This window comes from Haliotis cracherodii, unplaced genomic scaffold (assembly GCF_022045235.1).
Source record: "Haliotis cracherodii isolate W230 unplaced genomic scaffold, xgHalCrac1.p SCAF_49, whole genome shotgun sequence".
Classification (NCBI taxonomy): Eukaryota; Metazoa; Mollusca; class Gastropoda; order Lepetellida; family Haliotidae; genus Haliotis; species Haliotis cracherodii.
In genome coordinates, this window is record NW_027266307.1 from 65,816 (window position 1) to 87,476 (window position 21,661).

Consider the following 21,661-nt stretch of genomic DNA (forward strand, 5'->3'; position numbering starts at 1 on the left):
GAGCCGTGTTGTTTCATGTCGTTTTAAGGGAATAATATTAACGAGATGACACAGAAGACACTCTTAAAGTCATCCGTGGACTTTTAGTTTATTGCAATAATCCAGGTAGATAGTGTAACAGGTAATGGCGATTCTTGTATTAAAATAAATACCCATTTTAAACATGAAATTGAAAATAATGTTTATGCAGTTCTTATCGCCTGTTATTGGAGCTCCCAATTGTGCCTGAATGTATTCTGATCTGTGATTCTGATTGTATATTGGTTTTATCTACGTAAGATTAATAGATATATGTGAGGATGCCGTTAAATGCGGTTTGGTGAGATTAAATGAGATTTTCGTTGTGTTCAAGACTAGTTCACATACAGAGCGACGTGCTTGCTTGCGCTATGCCACGTGACTTCCACTAACTCGAAAAAAAACGTGCGGTTGTTTGCTCTGAAGCGGGGTATAAAGGATTTATTCTGCCGCTCAGAAATCCACGCGCAGCCTGACTTGCTCGTGGCGGGGTAAATTAGTTTTATTTCCCCCGCTGAGAAATTTAGTCCCCTCCAAGGCGGGGTACACAGTATTTTATCAAGATCACATGGACCAATCAGATCTTATCATTCTGACATGGTATGATAATTAAAATCTATTTGTCCGAAAACGTGTGCATGTTTCCTTCAAACACAGGCAAACTTTTAAAAACTGTAACAATTTCGTGTGCTTTATTGGAATCCCAAATATATACACCGTGTGCTAAAACTGTCCCAGATATCAATACTCTCGGATAATGTGTTCTACATGTACATACATATAGCAAATGGGACATTGACAAAGTTCAAGCGTGCAGACAATAATTCTCACGGGTTAGGCATACCTTGTATATATATACAGAAAATTTCATGCATAGCAATTGACCAATCAGCTACTTACTTCTCACGTAAGAAGGTCACGTGAACAGCTGATCATGAAAACTTCAGAACTGTATGCCAAAACTGATCAGAACTGTATGCCAAAACTGAACAGGGGACGTAGAATACTGTATGAATGAAGGGAACTGAGCTTTAAGTGAGTATTTTCGGCCCAGTAGAGGGGAGGGACCTGAGCAGAGACTAAGACCATACTAGAGTGAATTACTGAGAGATTGATTTGTGCCTGCTATGCCGATTTGGTACTGCTATCCCGCTGAGATCCCATGCCCACAGTTTAACATGGATACCCCACTCAGACACAGTATACTGACTCCGAGCCGACCTGTTTTATCCCCATCTTAGTACGTCTTTTGGTATGACCTGCCCGGGGGTGGGACCAATGACACTCCGCTCCCCGGGCAGACGAGTGAGTGAGTGAGTGAGTATGGTTTTACGCTGCTTTGAGCAATATTCCAGCAATATCACGGCGGTGGGACACCAGAAATGGGCTTCACACATTGTACCCATGTCGGGAATCGAACCCGGGTCTTCGGCGTGACGAGCGAACGCTTTAACCACTAGGCTACCCGACCGCCCACAGGGTAGAGGAATATAGCATCAATGCATTGTCGAGGTGCTCAGACCTTCACCACTGTCCCTCAATAAAACCTCACATGTCAAGAATTCACCTCTGTTTGTTTGTTTGTTTGTTATTTACGCGGCACTCCGGCAATATGACCGCCATATCACGGCGGTCTCTAAATAATCAAGTCGGGACCACGCAATTAAGTGATTGACATGATGAGCATCGATCAACCTAATGAGGATATTACGCCTCTAAAGTTGGATGGCCGAGTTGCCAAGATTCGACGTACAGTTGCGTCGTTTAGACGAACAGGATCCGCTGATAGCGAGTTCGAAGCCCAGATTTGTCATGGTTATGAGTGAAAGTTTTCAACTGTATTTCCGTGCTTGTGGGTTTCACCCGCCCACGACCTTTATCACTTCTTTCATTCAGCACTAAACTTATACGCCGTAAAAGAACTGATATACTTTCCAAAGCAGCGTTCAACCAATATCACCCATTCACTTGATATTAACAGGAGTCATTACGCAGATATACCTGTATTTCAGAACGAGCTAAGCGTGATACTGCTCTACATCTCGGGCTACGCAGCCTCACTGGTCCTCTGCCTCATCAGCATTGTCGTCTTCAATCTGTTCAGGTGAGCTTTAGACCGAGTCGACTTTATATAATTTAAAATTTAAACCATACATTTATATACCGCAGGTATCCGGGTACTAGTATCTGCTCAAATGCGGTTTTATTTTCTCCCCGACCAGTTGCATTCCAGTTGTCATTCTCAACTCCCTGGGGAGTATACAACCCAAGCTGCCTTGGGGCGCTAGAAGGTTTTTACATTCACTTCACATATCGGGTACCCGTGTCCTGCTGGGTGAACAGAGACACATTTGAATTAAGTCGCTTGCCCAGGGTGACACCACAAGTTTTGACAATTGTGTTTCGGGTGTTTGTACGTATTCGAGTTCCCACCATCTGGTCATCTGCCATCGGACGAGTGGGTTCTTTTCAGTGCACAGGGTGTATGTACTGCAATGGCAACAGGGGTAATGGCAACAGTGTAAATACCTGTAAATATTGTTGGTCCCAAGGCTGAATAACAACTAGCAGGATACGATCTCAGCACCTGGCGCTTGCTAGCATGACACATTTGACCGCTTGCCCACTCTGATGTCTGTTTGTTGCAATTACCCCTGTTCACCACATTATTATAAATTGTAGGCTTATCACGAGGGGAGTACAGTTTGGTGTATCGTACGGTACACGGCAACACATCAAACTGATACCCAAAGGGATAACCCGAAAATATATCTTACCCGCATGTTTATCATTTACCGCAATTTACAAACATTTAGAAACAAACGGAGAATGATATGCGAAACGTCATTTTGCCAGATTGCCAGATGCCTTTTGTTTATCTTTAGGCTCTGTGTATCACGTACGTCTAATATCAATGTTAATATACATTACGCGGCGCAATTTCTCTGTAAGGAGCTTGGATCGGAGAGACGAGGCAGAGAAATGAATGTTTGCTGCCATGACGTGGCATGGTACATGCGTTATCGTGTACATATTTGTCCCAATTCGTTGAAAATTCCTTACCTTATTTTTAATACAAATTATCAAAACTACAGCTTATATTATGATAAAATATTCCCAACTTAATCTTATATACCTGTATATCCAAATTCTCGTACATTTAAAATTAGCTACCTTTATTATTCTACTTCTATTTCATTTTAATTATTTTACTTTCCATATGTTTTATATAATCTTAATATTACTTTGGTACATGTTCTTCAGACTTTTTCATTTTGCATCCTACTTACATGGACAACAAGCCGTCCAAATTCATACCCACAGGCACAAAATCAACATGTATAAAGTAGAACTGTATATACCACAAGCCATCGTCTCCGAGATGTCACTTCCTACTGAGAACCATATGTCGGCCTCTTGCATATATGTGTATGCAAATTGTTCATTAACCAACGTCAGACCGACACACGTTGTTAATTTGGTGGAGATGCGGGTTATATAAGATTAAGTTGGGAATATTTTATCATAATATAAGCTGTAGTTTTGATAATTTGTATTAAAAATAAGGTAAGGAATTTTCAACGAATTGGGACAAATATGTACACGATAACACATGTATAGAATACTAAACGAGCTCCCGTGTAATACCAATTTTATGAAACTCGTGAATAGTTATGGTATTCACGAGTTTCATAAAATTGGTATTACACGGGAGCGAGTTTAATATTTTATTTATTACTTGCCATTTGTAACGTTTTTAGAATTATACTGTTGAGTGTGAATAGTCTGACACCTACACGATCCACGGCAAAATCCAATTGAGTTTAACACAATAATACTTCAAACACGTCAAAAGTTGAAACGTATGAATATAATACCATACAACGGCCCACCTTTAGAATTCAGGGGTCCGTTCCACAAAATTATCGTAGCGTTAAGGTTATCCCAACTCACATATACTTTAACTTAGACCAACGACTGTCGTTGCGCTAAAGGACGATCGCCTTGTGGAACGGGGCCTTGCACCTCAAAGACACCACAATACCCGATGACGTAATTTGTGGAATTTTGTTGCAAGATCCTTCGGCGAAACAATGCCATGTGACGTCAGCCTAGCAACAAGGTTGCTGGGGTCATCGAGTGTGCATAAGCTCTCCTCAGTGATCTATCATCTCCACACGCAATGTCGTTGAATAAGCCAAGGGATGTTGATAGCTTTCAATACTTGTTCTAGAAACGTGTTCCGAGAGTATATAAGCACGCGTTTTGGTATTACCCAATGTGTAATACAGCTGTATGTTTATTAAACGGGTGATCTCTTCACGGGCAAGTAATAAGGAAGTTTATCGAATCGTCATTACGAATTATGTTTTTGTATTATACATGCAAGGAAAGATAAAGATTGAGTTATGACACTTTCTTCGTGACGTCCCTCACAGATATACCCCTTCATTACAACATATCATTTTGCACGCCAACGTCCGAGAATAATCAGTCTCGGTTATTTACCGAAAAGATTCAATTGGTCATGAAAGGCCAAAAACAAAATGATAATTATATAAATGGATCACTGAAAATCAGAGAAAAGGGTAAGCCGATACCGGTAACATTTGCCACTCACACAAGCAATAACGGAGTTTGTCATACATCTTGATTCCTTAAACTGCTAAACAGCTGTGGGGGTAAAGTTACCTCCCTCAGGTGCCAGGATCCGCTAAGTGTTAATCTGGGTTTGCCTCTGATCTCTGCCCTTGGTCGTACGTTGCATCATAGAGGTAACCGTCTGTGACCTGCGCCACTTATGTCTTTCCACGGACCCCCCCCCTCCCCCCCATAATGAGATGCTAAACCCACTCAGTCAGTCACTCATTCCAAATATAACATCATCTACAGACAGCTGAAGTGCAACCGAGTGACCCTCCACCAGCATCTGTTTGTGTCGTACATCCTGACGGGGTTGCTGTGGATCATCAACTACACCGAGGTGGCCATGAAGCAAGCCGTCATCCAAGACAACCCGGTAAGTCCAACATCCGTGTTCACTGACCTGTTAGAAGAGGTCTTCAGCAACCCATGCTTGACTGCCCCCGTGCAGAAACGGGTTAGAATAGGTCTTCAGCAACCAATACTTGTCGTAGGAAGCGACTAACGGGATAGGGTGGTCGGGCTCGATGACTTGGTTCATGCATGTCATCGTATCCCAATTGTGTAGATCGATGCTCACGCTGTCAATCACTGGATTGTCTGGTCCAGACTCGATTATTTACAGACAGCCGTCATATAGCTGGTATATTGCTGAGTGCGGCGTTAAACAGCAAACAAAAAACCAAGTCCACAAGTCACATGTGCACACTCATCGAAGACTGAAACATTTAACCTTAGACTTTGTACTATATAAAGCTATAAAGGTCGTTTTAGTGAGACTGGACTCAGTATACTACATGGTGTTTCGTTCGCGTATACAGATATTTTGAAGACGTTCGTCGTTATCAAACATCAGTCCTTGAATCATCCAAAGTGTTTTTTTACTTGTCATTTCTTGGGAAGTGTTGATTGCAGCATTTCACTGTTGAATTGTCACCTTTAAAGGTTGTCTTAAAGCTTACATGTCTCTGTTTAACTCCGTTGGAATTAATTTATAAAAATGAACAATCTTAAAATCAGATCTCAGTGCTCGCTTTCGCTACACAAAGATCTGAGAACATTCCAATACAGGTCACGTCACTTTGACTTTGACCGACCAATGAAATGACTAGAAGTCGACAGTAACCGGAAGCAGCTTCATCTAGCTTTACGGATTTAGTTTCAAACTGGCGACGTTTGCATGTATTTTGTTCTTGATTCAAAATTTGACAACTGAGCAAACGAAAATTCTGAAATGTCAATTAGATGGCTGAGATTGTTTGGCACTAGTTCCCGCGGGGTATGGCAAGTCCCTTCTGTATCAAATGCTTATCCGTTGAAAGGCGAGAAAGACGATCGCAACGCGATTTTACACGATGTGTGACTGTTAACCTTCGATAAAGGGACGGGGGCACAGGTGGCGAAGTCGTCTAACTCGTCAAGAGTTGCATCCCTTGGGCACGCCAGAAACCTATGATTGTGGGTTCGAATCCCGGTTCCCTCCGATTATGTTTCTAGGTTTGTCAGCACCATACCCGTGCTCGTGGGTTTCACCGAAGTGGTAAAGGTCTAAGATCTGCTTTACTTCGGACTTTCCTCCCACATTAAGCTGACACGCCGTGATATAACTGGAATACTGTTAAAAGCGGCGTTAAACCCAGCTGACTCCCTTCCTCACTTGCCTTTGCAGCTAGGGTAAACTAGTGACGTCATAAAGTCTATTAGGATTAATAACAACGCCTTTTTGAGTGTTTACATGTTTTGTATTTAATGCGGAGTACAAACCAATTAACTCAAATCACCCAATGTAGCAAAACAATTGCAAGATATAATTTCGAATTTGAAATATCGAATTTGTTGAAATACTTTTAATGTTTAAATACAGTTTGATATACAAGAACATTGGCACGTTACTTTTCTCCTTCAAGTATCTGGCAAGGACAGTAGACTACACGTAAGTCATACATCGTTAACTTCAAGCTTCGAATAATCACACGTTTGTTTCTTAATGGTATGTAACGATACGATTCGCTCTCCCCTGTGTCCTTCTCAGGCAAGGGAACCTTTAAATACTCCGTTAATACTCCCCACGGTCCGTCATGTTTACATAGGCCAGTTTATGAGATTTCCCGGAGGGAACTTCACTCTCAGCGTATAAAGGAGTTTATTTTGTGTGTTGGCCCGTGGCCACATCCAGCGTTTCATGTTGGCATGCCACTGGCATGTATACATATTTCGTTATTGCGGGCCGCATGCGGAACATTTCCAAGATTGATTTTTATGGTTCAAAAGAATTTCTCATTTTTTCGTCTTGTGGACTTTAGTAGGAGGTTGTTTTTAGCCAAGGAGGTAGCAAATACAGCCAGTAAGATAAACAGATAAAAATAGAGGTCAGAGTCTATTGTTCGATTCCGAGCACGTGTTTATGAATCAAAATTATCGGTTCCATCTTTACGAAAGCCCATTAAGACCATATTGGTATTTTTTTTCTCTTTTAAAAGTCGTAATTACGAGAAAAAAGTCGTAATTACAAGAAAAAAGTCGTAATTACCACTTTTCAAAACTCGTAATAACCAGAATAAATTTGTAAGTACGAGAAAAAATAGTTTATAATAAGATTCTATTTATTGCTTTGTCATTATATCACTGTGACTTTCATCATCATCGTAATTACGACGTTTTTTCTCGTAAATACGACTTTTTTTGGTCGTAATAACAAGTTTTGAAAAATTCGTAATTACAACTTTATTCTCGTTATTATGAGTTTTGAAAGTCGTAGTATCGACTTTTAAAAGAGAACAAACAAAATACCAATATGGTCCTAATGGGCTTTGAACCAAGTCATAGTACCAAACATCTTTAGATACATAGGAGTTAGTAGCGATTGGTAATGAAAACAATAATGAATCATATGATGACACCAATTTGACGAAGTGTATTCGGCATCTAACCATTATTCTTTAAATATGAAACGTCAAATCACGCCAGCTTCTTGCGTTGTCTCATGCGTTTGCATTGTGAAATTGCAAGGTTAGCTTTGAATGATTGGTTGGTTGGTTTGCTGTTTAACGCCGCACTCAGCAACATTCCAGCTTTATGACGGCGGTCTGTAAATAATCGAGTCTGGACCAGACAATCCAGTGATTAATATCATGAGCATCGATCCACGCAATTGGGATCGATGACATGCATCAACCAAGTCAGCGAGCCTGACCACCCGATCCCGTTAGTCGCCTCTTACGACAAGCATAGTCGCCTTTTACGGCAAGCATGGGTTGCTGAAGACCTACTCTACCCCGGAATCTTCACGGGTCTAGCTTTGAATGTACAAATTATATCTATATGTGACAACTGGTATCACCTTGCAGGTGTGGTGTCGTGTGTTGCACGTGTTCACGCAGTACATAACCATATGCAACTACTTCTGGATGCTTTGTGAGGGCTTCTATCTCCACACGCTCATCGCCCTCGCCTTCACCAAGGAGAAGAAGCTGCTGTGGATTTGCATCATATTTGGCTGGGGTAGGTCACAGAGTGAGTGAGTAGATGAGTGAGTTGGGTTCAACGCTGCTTTTAACATTAATCCAGTTATATCATGGCGTGTCAGCTTAATTTAGATGTTTACCACTTTGATGAAACCCACGTGCAGGGTATGGTGATGACAAAACCAGAAACGCAATCGGGTCGAACAGGGATTCGAACCCAGGATTATAGGTTTCTGTCTTGCCAAAGTGCATGTATTAAAACCATCGAGACACGACGTATGTAATTGCTATACAACTGCCGCCTTAATTGTTTTTGTGTATACAAAAGGTTAAAGTGGACAAGTGGTTACAATAGATCACACGACAAGACAAGCTGAGCTAACACTAGGCACATGCAGCACATTCAAATATTTTTTGAAGGATAAACACTAATGTGAAATAATACCTTCTTTAGGTCTATTTTCACACCTACAACAGGATGCTTTGACATCCCTTCAATATGAAACAAAAGGCTCTGCCTTTAATAATTTGGATGACATTTACTGGTAGATCGTCAATGCTTTCTCGAATTTTCAACGAAAGAAATTCCAGTGGCGTAAAAGGCAAGATTGCGGTGAAAATAAAATGAATAGATCACTGAAAATCAGTGATGGCACGGGGATGTCCATGCTTACAGTGAGTGAGTGAGTGAGTATGGTTTTACACCGCTTTTAGCAATATTCCAGCAATATCACGGCGGGGACACCAGAAATGGGCTTCACACATTGTACATGCTTACAGTGAGTTCAGCTCAGTAATGTTTAGTGTCGCCAATATGACCTTTTTCATGTAATCGAGACATTTTCTCGAGCGTTCGCTCGTCACACCGAAGACCTGGGTTGGACTTCCCACATGGGTACAATGTGTGACGTTGTCCCTAGCCGTGATATTGCAGGAATATTGCTAAAAGCGGCGTACAACCATATTCACTCACTCACAGTGAGTACATACATTCTTAGCTTACATACTTCTCTATATGTTTCTTTTGGCAGTGAGTATATTATGTGTTATTCGTATGGAATAAAACGTTGTGGCCACTTCTCTGTACAATGATATACTAAATGCTATCAAACCCTTTTATTTCAGTTTTCCCAATATTTCCAACTTTAATATATGCGTGCCTTCGTGGAACCAGTGATGCTGACAACGTCAAGTAAGTGCATTCGCCTCCATTCAGAACCACTCGTGTCACTTCGGAACAAGCCGAATGACGACTCGTGCGCTGCTCATGGCCATATGTAGCTCACCTGACTGAAAACAAGTCTTATATTGGAGCCTGTTTGTTCGGCATGAGGCAAAAACATTTTCTCCTTAGAAACCACTAGTGCTGTACCAATTGCACTGAAACTACATACTTCTTCCAACCAATGTCGACAACTCAATTTGTTCAAAAGGTTCTTGTCCCTTTTACATGTTACCGCCACAGCAGCCACATTGAAAATGCAAATTATGGTTTGGTCTTTTAAAATACAATATTTTCCAAACATTTTTTCGGAGTTATTTTTGCAAAATTTAAAAACGTAATCTTTGCTGAACGTTTCCGTTTTGACCTTGCTCTTAAATTGTCTCAAAATGATTATTTGACAGACTGAAGGGAAGAACTTTGGTATGTATGATTCTGATGATGATGGTGACGTCATATTTTGTTCAAATCATTAAAAAATTCATTTGTTTTCTCAGTATTCTGCTGAAAGTTTTTTTGAATGTCAATGCGGTTTTGGTTTACATATCCAGGTGAGCTACAGTGTCGCTTGGTATCATCTTCGAGCAAACGGATAAAGCGAAACTAATCGTCAACGTGTTGCACGACTTCCATTAACAAAAGATTAGATACATGTCAATAAAACTAAGGAGGAATTCGTGATCCAGTACCTATAATCAAACGCACGTTGTGGTCGGTTCGTCATGTTGTCGCGCACAATATTGATCGCTAGGGAGACGAGGTGTCTTGCAGGTTAGTGGTGAGAAGTGACGAATGTGTCCGCCACCTGATCATGAAGCTCACTGTAGGTTAAGTGTTGCTGTCCGTTGGCTGACTATCCACTGGTGATCATAACTGGGATGGGGAATTATTCTGAAGACGTAACCGCATTGACAAAGGGATCAGATTTGGTTGTCAACAAATTTTAGGACAAACTCTTTCCGTAATCATTCAAAATCTCTGCTTAAATCAAAGTCAATTGTGCGATTCCGACTATATCGTAAGCGATACATACCAACCATGCACGTTGTGTCGATTGCGGGTGTTGCCGGCAGAGCAGGACAATGCTGACCATTTTCGCGAACACCTGGTTTCATCACTGATTTTCAGTGGTCAATCCATATAATTTCCACTTCTATTTGCCCTATAAGCCAAGGGTGGAATCTGTTTCGGCAGAAAATCTAGGCTGGTTCTTCTCTTGCATAGATCATTTAAATTTTGAGTCACTATTAGGTAGTCATGATACCAGGTGTTCGCTAAAAAGGCGGGGGTGTATATATATCCTGCCCTTCCAGAGGCACACGTCACAAACACATACAGAGGCGAATCAATTGTTCACCTGAAAAAAACCCCAGATATGTTACAAGTCAAACTAGGAAATTGCATTTGATGTTATTTTTGTCCCTGATGAGTCAGAATATAGAAACGTCTTCCACATGACTACAGTAAAACCTTTAAAAAGTGTTACTGAGGCCTTGAAAAGTGTAAACCCTGATCGAATACCTTTTGATCAAGAGTCGTATGACACTATTTGAAATTACTTCGCTAATGTTGGACGAGACAATACTTATTTATCGATAACTCCGTAAAATATAACATACATAGCTTTGGACACCCATTAAACAGTAATCACGCTGGTAAAATAGCTTTCCCTGTGTGGAATCATAGATCGACATAATTGTGTTTTGGTCGAAAGCTTTCGAGTTTACTTGGTGTTACTATGTTGTGTTTTTTGTATATGACGATGACCTTTAAAAAATCGATTATGGGTGAGACAAACACGTGATTGATGGTATGAACAGCAACGTCCAAACCCGTCGGGGAACGTTGACACGATCCATTATGCCGCCTCTTACGACAAGCATAGATTGTTTAGGCCTTACCCGGACGCGGAGCAATAATATATCCACAAAATGAAATGTTCAGGCGCTGAGTCAGCACACAAAGAATACTTCTACATGGTTCCATTTTAAAAATATAATTTGGTTTAAAAGTATTAAAAATATATATGTATTTTTCGCATAATCATACACAAATACATTGAAAATCAGTGAATTCTCGTATCTCGACACAAATGTACAACATTGTAAACATGGTAGGGGTAATTTGGTTGCAGATTCATTTTTTACCCCACTGAACCAATGCAGTATTACACAAATATACCTAGCCACAGATTACTTTTTACAAATGCAGGAAAGAGTGGTGGTTGAATGGTTGAATGGACATATTCAAATTTCACAACATTTCTTTTTCACCCTCAGTTTGAGCTGTGTCCTCAAAGCATAACAAGAACAAATAGAAGGACATGTTCTTTATTGCTTTCATTTTACGAGCCAACCAGTCCTTGTCTTAGCCCCTTAATACCAAGCGCCAGGCAGGGTAACAACAAGTAGCATCGTTTAACGTCTTTTGGTATGACGCGGCCGGGTATCGAACCCGGGACCTTCCGCTGTCCGGGCGGACGCTCTACCACTAGACCACGGAGGCCATTCGCATTTTACGACAAGCATATAGTCGCCTCTTACGACACGTTCTAAAGTGAATTTCCTTTTTCAGGTGCTGGTTATTCGAGTCCTCGATGATGTGGGCTGTGATTGGTCCTGTAGTGCTCTCCTTGGTGGTGGGTATCCTTTATACACAAACATACATCTTAGTGAGTTAGGGGGGGGTGGTAGGACACGGGTGGCCCAGTCGTCTAAGGCGCCGCGATTCGTTGTGCAGAGTTGCGTCCCTTGGGCACGCCAGAAACCTATGATTGTGGGTTCGAATCCCGGTTCGCCTCGATTGTGTTTCTAGGTTTGTCAGAACCATACCCGTGCTCGTGGGTTTCACCGAAGTAGTAAACGTCTGAGACCGGCATCACTTCGGGCTTTCCTCTCACATTAAGCTGACACGCCGTGATGAAACTGGAATACTGTTTAATGCGGCGTTAAACCAAACTCACTCACTCACTTGCTTAGTGAGTTAGAGAGTTTGGTTTGTTCACCGCTTTAAGCAATAATATAGCAATATAATATCACGGCGGGGCACCAGAATACTTGGTCCCATGTTGGGAATTGAACCCCGGCCTTCGGCACGATGAGCGAACGCTTCAACTATTGGGATACCCGCCTATATGTAAATATAAATTTTTTTTGTCCTCGCTGCGCAACTGTCATATACCGGGGTACTTTGACGACATGTATTTTGGGAAACGCAGTTGTACCGCTGCATGCTTTAGATTACGACATCACAGGACTATACCACTGTGACGTAATAGCATTAAATGACGTAATCAATGGAATGTCGCTACACGTTAGAATTTGGGACAAAACGTAACTGCGCACGTGTTGATACATTTCATAAAAAAACATATTTAAAAAATTCATTTCGCTCTTGGCATCACAATTGGTAGGTATGATATTTGACTTTTAGGGCGGTTTGGGTCATTGAAGGTATAATTGCGCCCAACACATCAAATGTCATCAGAATTGGAATCGGATGAGTTCAATTTTCAGTATTTTCCAGTTGCCCTTATCGAACATCAATGTGGAGAATCGAACCGGGTCTTTGTTGTGACGCGCAAACGCTCCACTGCCAGGCTATATGTCCGCCCTGTTGTCATTAGTACACCAACTTCTAAAGCTTCTCGAAGAAGTTGAGAGATTTTGCAGTGGCAGCGAAGTTATGTACAACAAACCTGGTTCAGGTGCAAGGCAGCTTAACGGCCCAAAAACTGTTGTGATGAAATTCTACAGCCACACGTTGTTAAGAATCATGCTTACGTCATTGTTTTAACACGGCAATGCTATCATTACGCATGCATGAAGTGTAACGGCAGCATTCCTGTGGAACCTGAATGTACATGTCCTTCCGTGGCCAGAGTTGCACCTGACAGAACACCTACGGAATGAGTTGCATGGTTGTGAAACGTCCATTTCACTCATTGGCGGTACTTGAATGATCGAAACACGAGATATTGAATTCCCATGACCTCGCCCGCGTACGTTGTTTCTTCCGTTGGTCACCTGTTCACTGTTGTTCACAACATGGCATCATTCTTATAGTGTTCATATGTGTATTACTTACTCGTTCGATGGTCCGGGTTAGAATAGGTCTTCAGCAACCCATGCTTGCCGTAAAAGGTGACTATGCTTGTCGTACGACGCGACTAACGGGATCGGGTGGTCAGGTTCGCTGACTTGGTTTGTTTGTTTGTTGTTTAACGCCACACCCAGCAATATTCCATCTATATGACGGCGGTCTGTAAATAATCGAGTCTGGACCAGACAATCCAGTGATTTACATCATGAACATCGATCCACGCAATTGGGATCGATGACATGCATCAACCAAGTTAGCTTGCCTGACCATCCGATCCCGTTAGTCGCCTTTTACGACAAGCATAGTCGCCTTTTACGGCAAGCATGGGTTGCTGAAGACCTATGCTATCCCGGATCTTCACGGGTCCTGACTTGGTTGATGCATGTCATCGTATCCCAATTGCGTGGATCGATGCTCATTGTGTCAATCACTGGATTGTCTGGTCCAGACTCGATCGTTTACAGACCGCCGTCATATAGGTAGAATATTTCTACGTGCGGCGTTAAACAACAAACAAACAAACAGTTCAAAATAAAACAGTATTGTCCTAACAAGGAAAATCTACTAAAGAGCCATGGATTAATGACATTTGTTGTGACATTCCAGTTGAACAGAACGATAAATAGAAGAAAAATACAATTCCATCCAATCACAAATGATTGAGAAATGTAGTAAAAATACACTTATTTTTGTGCGTGCAGTTTTCTTAAAACCACCACACATGAACGATGCACTGGCCGTATATTTGATAAATTATTGTATTTCACCCATGGAAGCGGTCCATTAGCCGATATCAGCTGACATTATTAAAGTCGCCTTTACCTATTCAGTGAGTTATAGGAGATAGAGACACTAATGTGTGAATGGACGTAAGTTTCTTAACCGAATTCATACGACAGTCATTGAGACTGAACGAAAACAAAATGCAGCATGTTGAGAATCAAATCCATTTGCCATTAATCACACTTTGGAAAGAAACGATAACGCTCCGAGAAACCTTCGCTGATTCGGTATCAGTGCGACAACGCCGACACGAAGCCAAGAAGGTGTGAGATGCTTGGCACTTCCACATGTAAAATTCCCCTTGGCTGCGACATAGAAGCATCCATTTCCGTTGTTCTCGCGATCACCGATTACCTGCCCTTGATTTTCATCAACATTTTACCGACCAATCAAACGTCGAGAGAAGGGAAAAGGAAATGAGTAAGGGAGGACGTACCACTGCCTATTTTAATGGACATGACGACATCCTTCCGATCAAAAAGACTTTTCAGAGCTTTGTTTTGCGTGTCAGTCAGTTTTTCAATGTTGAATTTTTTCGCAATCTCTGACGTAATCAGTGGGACCGTCGCCATGTTGTTGATATCGCTAAACCATCATTGAGGCTGATTTGTAACTCGCGTTCTGATTGGTCCGTTGGCCTGAATAGCGTTGCAAATCAAACTGGCTAATGAAAATCAAGTGCAGGTAATGTAAGATCGCGAGAACCACGAGAATGGATCCAGGGGTTACTGAAGGACTACCGAAAATCAAGCTCGGAAGATATGGCGGTTGACTACAAACCCATTTTCTTTCTTACACGTACACGTTATCAACTTTTGGCAAGAACACAGGAAGGGCTAACATATAAGAAAAAAAAACAATTTGACCCAACGTGAGTTTTGTTACAATATATTTGTACTCCCAAATACATTCCCTGGGAAATTAAGCTTGGGCCAAATACTTGCTCATGTTCAAAGATGTATATAATACGACAAAACCCTTTCCATAATCAAAAATCCATTGGAAGATTCCGACTGCGTTCTATATTTGTAGAAATGCTTTCTGAAAACCTCTATATCAAGCCTTCCCCATACATGTTACACTGATTCAGTGCTATTATAAGTCCTGAGTGTGTTGATGTGAACAAAGTCCAGTCTTAAGTTAATTCCTGTGAACATACCTCATAACCTTTATAAACATTTTTTAATGATGGTCATCACTTAAATCATGCAAATCACGTGGGTCAAAGGTTGCCGTTATCCCTCTTCATCTTTCCTAATAGTTATCAGTATTCACAATCAAATATCTACAATCTTTTTGTCTTAATTGAATATTGCTAAATATTTCTTATCCATTGGCAGTATATAGACCGTGGGTTCAGCATGCACAGTACAGGTCTTTCAAAATGTTTTATCGAAGACATGTGGAGGACATTTCGAAATGCCTATGATATTGTCGAAACGTACAATGGACTGTGCCTTCTTCAGAGATTTAGTGTAGCTATCGAAAGGGTTTTGTCGCTTTTATTTCCATTCATGCATACTCCACACTTCCACTTTCATGCATATTCATCATGCACATACGTCATACATACCATCCATAAATTACCCAGTCATGGTATGCATGCATGTCTTTATTAACGTCATACATAACACAATTGACTTGCCTTTGCATGTGTTTGATCCGCGTGCGGTATGTGACAATGATTCATGGGCACAAGCTCATGACGTTGTCGAAAAGCACAAAATTTACGATGTCCTGCTGCTTGTATTTACTGCAATTTATATACATGATGTACATACACGACATACGTGTTTAAATGTACACATATACGAGGGGCGTTCAACAAGTTTTGCAACTTCAATTTAAGACCAAGTCGCAGAATATCTTTTGTACTTTTATTTTTCAATATAATCTCCATTCACCTCAATGCACTTATTCCATTTGTCCTTCAAGCTTTTAATGCCACTTTTATAGAAATCCGCAGATTGGCCCTCTAACCACGCCTCTCTGACAGCCTTTATGTCCTCGTCACAATAGTCAATGGGGGCTAAGTCTGGGCTGTACAGTTAAATCACCCATCCTACAGCCCAGACTTAACCCCCAGTGACTATTTCCTGTTCCGGCAAATGAAATCTGCCCTATGTGGAAGACGCTTCCAGGATGACGAGGACATAAAGGCTGCCACAGAGGCGTGGTTAGAGGGCCAATCTGCGGATTTCTATAAAAGTGGTATTAAAAGCTTATATTGAAAAATAAAAGTACAAAGATATTCTGCGACTTGGTTTTATATTGAAGTTGCAGAACTTGAATGCCCCTCGTATATATATTATGCTGATATTAGCTATATAGAGGTCTTAAGTAAACAACTGCATGTCATCCTATATCTAGGACCTGTAAAATTGATTCCAAAGATGGTTCAGTACATTTATTCAGTTCAGAAACCGTTTCCGCTTTTGACATTTACAATCAAGTATTACAGTCGTCCACGGTGCTTCAGTTGTTATCAAACACAGATGTCGTAAACGTTGATCTGAGCGTCTTCTTTCACATCCGTAAGCCCCTGATCAATACCTCGCCTATTGATGGAATGAAGCACGCCGATCTAGCTGGGATTACAGCAGAAGGACTTCTTTACTAACTCATCAATCAGAAAGGAACCAAAATGATAGAGACACTATAGAAAGAGATATCTAATTAACCGCTGAAGTAATGATGATTAAATTTGTTTGGGGGCTCTAGCTTTATCCTTTTATTTTGTTGTAAAAGTTCAGACTTTGCAGATACTGATCCCAAGTGAATGAGACGATGTTTTCAGTTTCACTGGCAAGGATACTGTGTCCTCGTTACGAGCCAATTTAGCAAGAATTTTGCACAAAAAAATTAAAATTGAAAATCAAATTTATCTCGAGGAGACCGCAAGTCCAGCGATAAGGTGATAGTTTTAAAAGTCGGCTCCTTCAAACATTGAGGATCCGTGATACTGATTCTTAATGTTTTACGTTTACAAATCTATTTAGCTCTCATTACCTAATGGCTTTGGGACAGTATCTTTATTTAAGATCGTAAGCAAAAAGTGGAATAAGTTTGAATACTTGATATCTTTTATCAGACAATATGTTATCTGTGTGATTTTGTTGTCATATATTCTTACCGATAGGTCACTTTATATCTCATCTGTAAACAATTGAAAAGATTATAAAACAAAGTGAGTTTTCAACTTTTCCATGATAAAGTTAGTTATTGCTTAAACACTTATCATGAATGTGCAATGGTCACCAATGCAGAGTTTTAAATTCATCCCAATTTCATTTCAGGTCAATCTTTTATTTCTGGTGAATATTCTACGTATCCTTTGTTCCAAACTACGTGCCTTCAACTCAAGTGAAAACCACCAGAATAGGTACGTCATATCGCCTTTTATTTGCTAGTTTTTCATATCACCTAGCAACCAGTGATTCTGTAAACCTCTTAATATACTCAATATTTCTAAAAGCTTGGAATGTACTTTTTTGTTTTTTGTTTTTTTTGTTTAACGCCTCACTCAGCAATATTCCAGTTGTATGACGGCGGTAAAATAATCAAGTCTGGAGCATGCAATCCGGTGATTAATATTGCGAGCATCAGGGTACGATGATACGCAATCAACCGAACCAGATTACGCGATCCATTTGCTTTCCTCTTACGACCAGCATAGGTTGCTGTTGGTCAGTTCTAAACCGGAATCCCCCTCTACTGTGTTATGTCTTGTGCTGTCATTGAAGTGTTACAAGAGCGGCTCCTAATGATCATATGATGGATGCGGGTGCGATGTTCGGGTGCGATGTTCGGGTGCGATCATGACATCATCATAGTGTCCACCATGTGACAAGAGGGATGACTTCAACTTTTCAAATATAATAGGTCCCGCTATGTCGAGCTCCAGACTTGTGTGTCTACATTTCATAACATATGAAATCCAATGAAGCATGCTCTTTCAACGACTCTTACACAAGATGTGTTTTATAAGGGTACAGAGCCTTAGTAAAGCTTCAAAAGTATTATGGTAGACATGTGGAGGACATTTCAAAATAAGTGCCAAAAATAATGTACGGGCAGTACCTCATTTTGACTTTTACAATATAATTATGATCCGTTTTTAATTTGTTCCAGGTGAACATTTGACTTGCAAGTGTTTGTGACGAGGGGAAGATACCTCTTCGCGAACACCTGTGCCCACTTTCACAAAGCGATCTTAGCGCTAAGTTGACCGTAACTCCCATACGTTAACATAGGCTTACGATAATCTTAGCGCTAAAATCGTTTTGTGCAAGTGGGCCCGGGTATCATCACAGTTGGATAGTGATTCATAAACACATGCTTAATATGGGCGGATAACCAAGACTTGTTATTCTCAGGCGTTGACGTGTTATGGTTACTGTAAGTCCACTAGTTCCATCATAAGCCCAGTGCCATTTTTTAGAAATAATGCTGTGTACAACAAAAGAAATGTCTGGACCAAGACATTAAATCTGCCTCTAACTGTTTATGTTGGAGAAACAACCAATTACTAACTGATGATTTGACTGATATAGCTCGCTTAACAGATGTGTTATATCCATACTTATCAGAGTCTCGAAGGAGCGATCGGTGGCGAATGTTCTGATAACTGATTCGTGGCCAAATACAAAGCCCAGTTATTACCAGTAAGGTCAACACGATTAAAACAACATGTCTTTTTCATACAATAATCAAACTATTTTGTGGTTTTTCAGATTCGTTGATGCCAAATCCAAATTAGTTTTTTTAATCAATGTAGCGGTTTTATGGCTTGTTTGAAAAGCCATATACGAGGAAGATGACAGCTTAAAGACTGAACCATACGACTGACAGAGCACCAGACACTGGGTCGCTGCAGAATGTTTTCTAACTAGATAATTTGATCACAGAACTAAGAGGAATTCCGTACAATCTTCCACAGAGAATGAGTGGTGCTCGCAAGTTTGATGGAGGAGAAAATAGAGATATGAAATGAAAACATTACACAAAAAATACAAGCGACGAAACTCTTTCCATATTCGCAAGAACAGAAATCTGCGTTGTATTATGAAATGAAATAGAACTGTTAACTTAATGTCGCCTTTTATTAAGTTATGAAACTGTGTATATAAAATTATAATGTTTATGAACAATACACTTATATCGTTATTAAATATAATAATGTATGTAGATACGTATAAGCGACAAATCCCATTCCAAATTTATCACAAATTTCTGCCAAAAAGGGACGCGTTTGTTGGCGAAATGGTGAGCGTATCCTGCCCCACCTGTGGCAACCGTCACAAACACATGCAAAGGCATGTCATATGTTTGGTTGAAAAAGGATACGGGAACATTTAGTACAAGTCAGAATAGGGAATTGCATCGGACACCATTTTTTTGTCACTAATGCGTCAAACTTGCAATTGGAAATGTCTTCCACATGACTGCCATAAAACGTTTTGAAAGCTTTACTCCTTCGATGTTGTAACCTTATCAAATAACTTCTGTGTAAGAGTCGTACGACGCTCTTTTAAATCGTGGAGGCAAAAGCATGCCCGACTGGCCTCAAAAGTTGTGAAATGTAGACTCCAAGAGCTGGAGCTGCAGGAATATTGCTCCACATAAAGATAAAGTTGACTGTTGGAAAGTTGAAGCCATCCCTCTTGTCATACAGTCTTGTGGAGAGTTCTGTGTCAATAAATAATAATAATAATAATGATGATAATAATAATAATAATAATAATAATAATAATAATAATAATAATAATAATAATGAACGTGGCAAGTCAGTTTACTTGGAGGAGGAGTTATTGACCATCTCGTGGAAGGTCAGGCCTATACGTATTTAGGGATGCAGATTAGGGATAAACTCCAGAATGCCCATATCAAGGACAAACTTCCGGCAGAGTACAAATGTAGACTTAAGAAAATCTAGAGTTCAGAGCTGAACACTCGCAACAAAGTAAGAGCCACAAATACTTATGCTGTACCCGTCCTTTCATATTTTTTGGTGTTGTTGATTGGACAAAACAAGAAATTCAGGGTATTGACACCCTCACACGAAGAATCATTTCAGACAATATATAGATCCCACCACCATCGCTCTTCCCTCAATGGCTTATATTTACCAATCATTATGGGAGGACGTGGTTTGATTAACGTTGGGGCTCTTCATGATAGAATTGTTTTGTGCACTAATGCACAGTCACATTTATTTGTCTGATAATCCTCTTGTGAAGCATGTCAAGACTCATGATGAAAACAAGGCATTCCACAATTTTCTAAAACGAGCCAAGGATGTTGGACATAATCTCAATGTCAGTGTTGGTTTTGTTGATGATTTTGTACATCTGGGCGGTACAGAAATGAGTGTCAACCAAGCGAAGTGCCATATCAAGTCGGCCCAGACTCTGAACGACCACTGTTTCGAGTTTATGTGCAGTGTGTTGAGAAGATCAGCAATCCTGCAGAGTCCTTCGCTTGGATGAAGTCGTCTGGCCTGAACTTCAAGGCTTTCTGTTCGCTACTCAGGACCAGTCACTTCCAACTCGAAACCGTCAATGTGTGATTTTGCATCAAAATGTAAATATGAAATGTAGATTATGTCTTCACATTCTCCGAAAAGTTCTTGGTGGGTTTGACTAGGCAGCGCTTCCTGGGAGAAGTCCCATTCGTTGTCTGGACTGCGTGTAGAGGGCCCTGAACTGATGATGAGCCTAACCAGCCTGACTGTGCCAGGATCACCCAAACCCTCTTTGCTGTATTTTTTATTTTGATAATAATAATAATAATAATAATAATAATAATAATAATAATAATAATAATAATAATTCCCATCCGTTATTCCTAGGTCAGTTGGGTAAATGAGTAGAGGGGCTATAGTTATTTGAAAGCGATTGATATCAGATCATGAAACTTCAGTTAAACGAATCTTATCGATTCTGTTTACACAGGTAAGACACAATAAGAAAGTGTTGATTCACAGATGCAAAATAAAACAAAAGAAAAGCATTCATGGTCAGTTTTTTTTCTCCCCAGACGCGCTGTGCGGGCCATCTTGATCCTCATCCCCCTCCTTGGCCTCCAATACCTTGTCATCCCCTTCAGGCCAAACAGCGGACCCAGGCCTGTCTACATCTTCAATATGGTCTCAGCGTTCCTCGTCTCCTATCAGGTACAGACAAACCCGCCAGCCTATCTCATGTAGGTGGTAAAGTGTTGTACCATGTTGTGCCACCTGGTACAGACAAAGATGCAGAAGGAACAGACAAACCCGCTTGCACAAACATGTCGGTCAAGATGGCCTATGTCTACTGCATGTAATGAGGGACGTGGGTGGCCCAGTCGTCTCATGCTCCGCAATTACCTGTTGGGCACGCCAGTAACCTATGATTGTGGTTCGAATCCATGTTCGTCCCGAGTATATTTC

The 21,661-nt window shown here is 40.7% G+C and overlaps 1 protein-coding gene across 2 annotated transcripts in view; it reads left to right on the plus strand.

Moving 5' to 3' along the window:
* The window catches only part of LOC139441918 (calcitonin receptor-like), an 84,999-nt gene that overhangs the window by 57,614 nt on the left and 5,724 nt on the right, over positions 1-21,661 (plus strand). For both annotated transcript variants that reach the window (XM_071222665.1, XM_071222666.1), the window contains exons 5-11: positions 2,031-2,122; positions 4,912-5,038; positions 8,010-8,163; positions 9,252-9,318; positions 11,923-11,986; positions 17,529-17,614; positions 21,271-21,406. In XM_071222665.1, the coding sequence (XP_071078766.1) occupies positions 2,031-2,122; positions 4,912-5,038; positions 8,010-8,163; positions 9,252-9,318; positions 11,923-11,986; positions 17,529-17,614; positions 21,271-21,406 (726 nt within the window). The remainder of the gene's footprint in view (positions 1-2,030; positions 2,123-4,911; positions 5,039-8,009; positions 8,164-9,251; positions 9,319-11,922; positions 11,987-17,528; positions 17,615-21,270; positions 21,407-21,661) is intronic.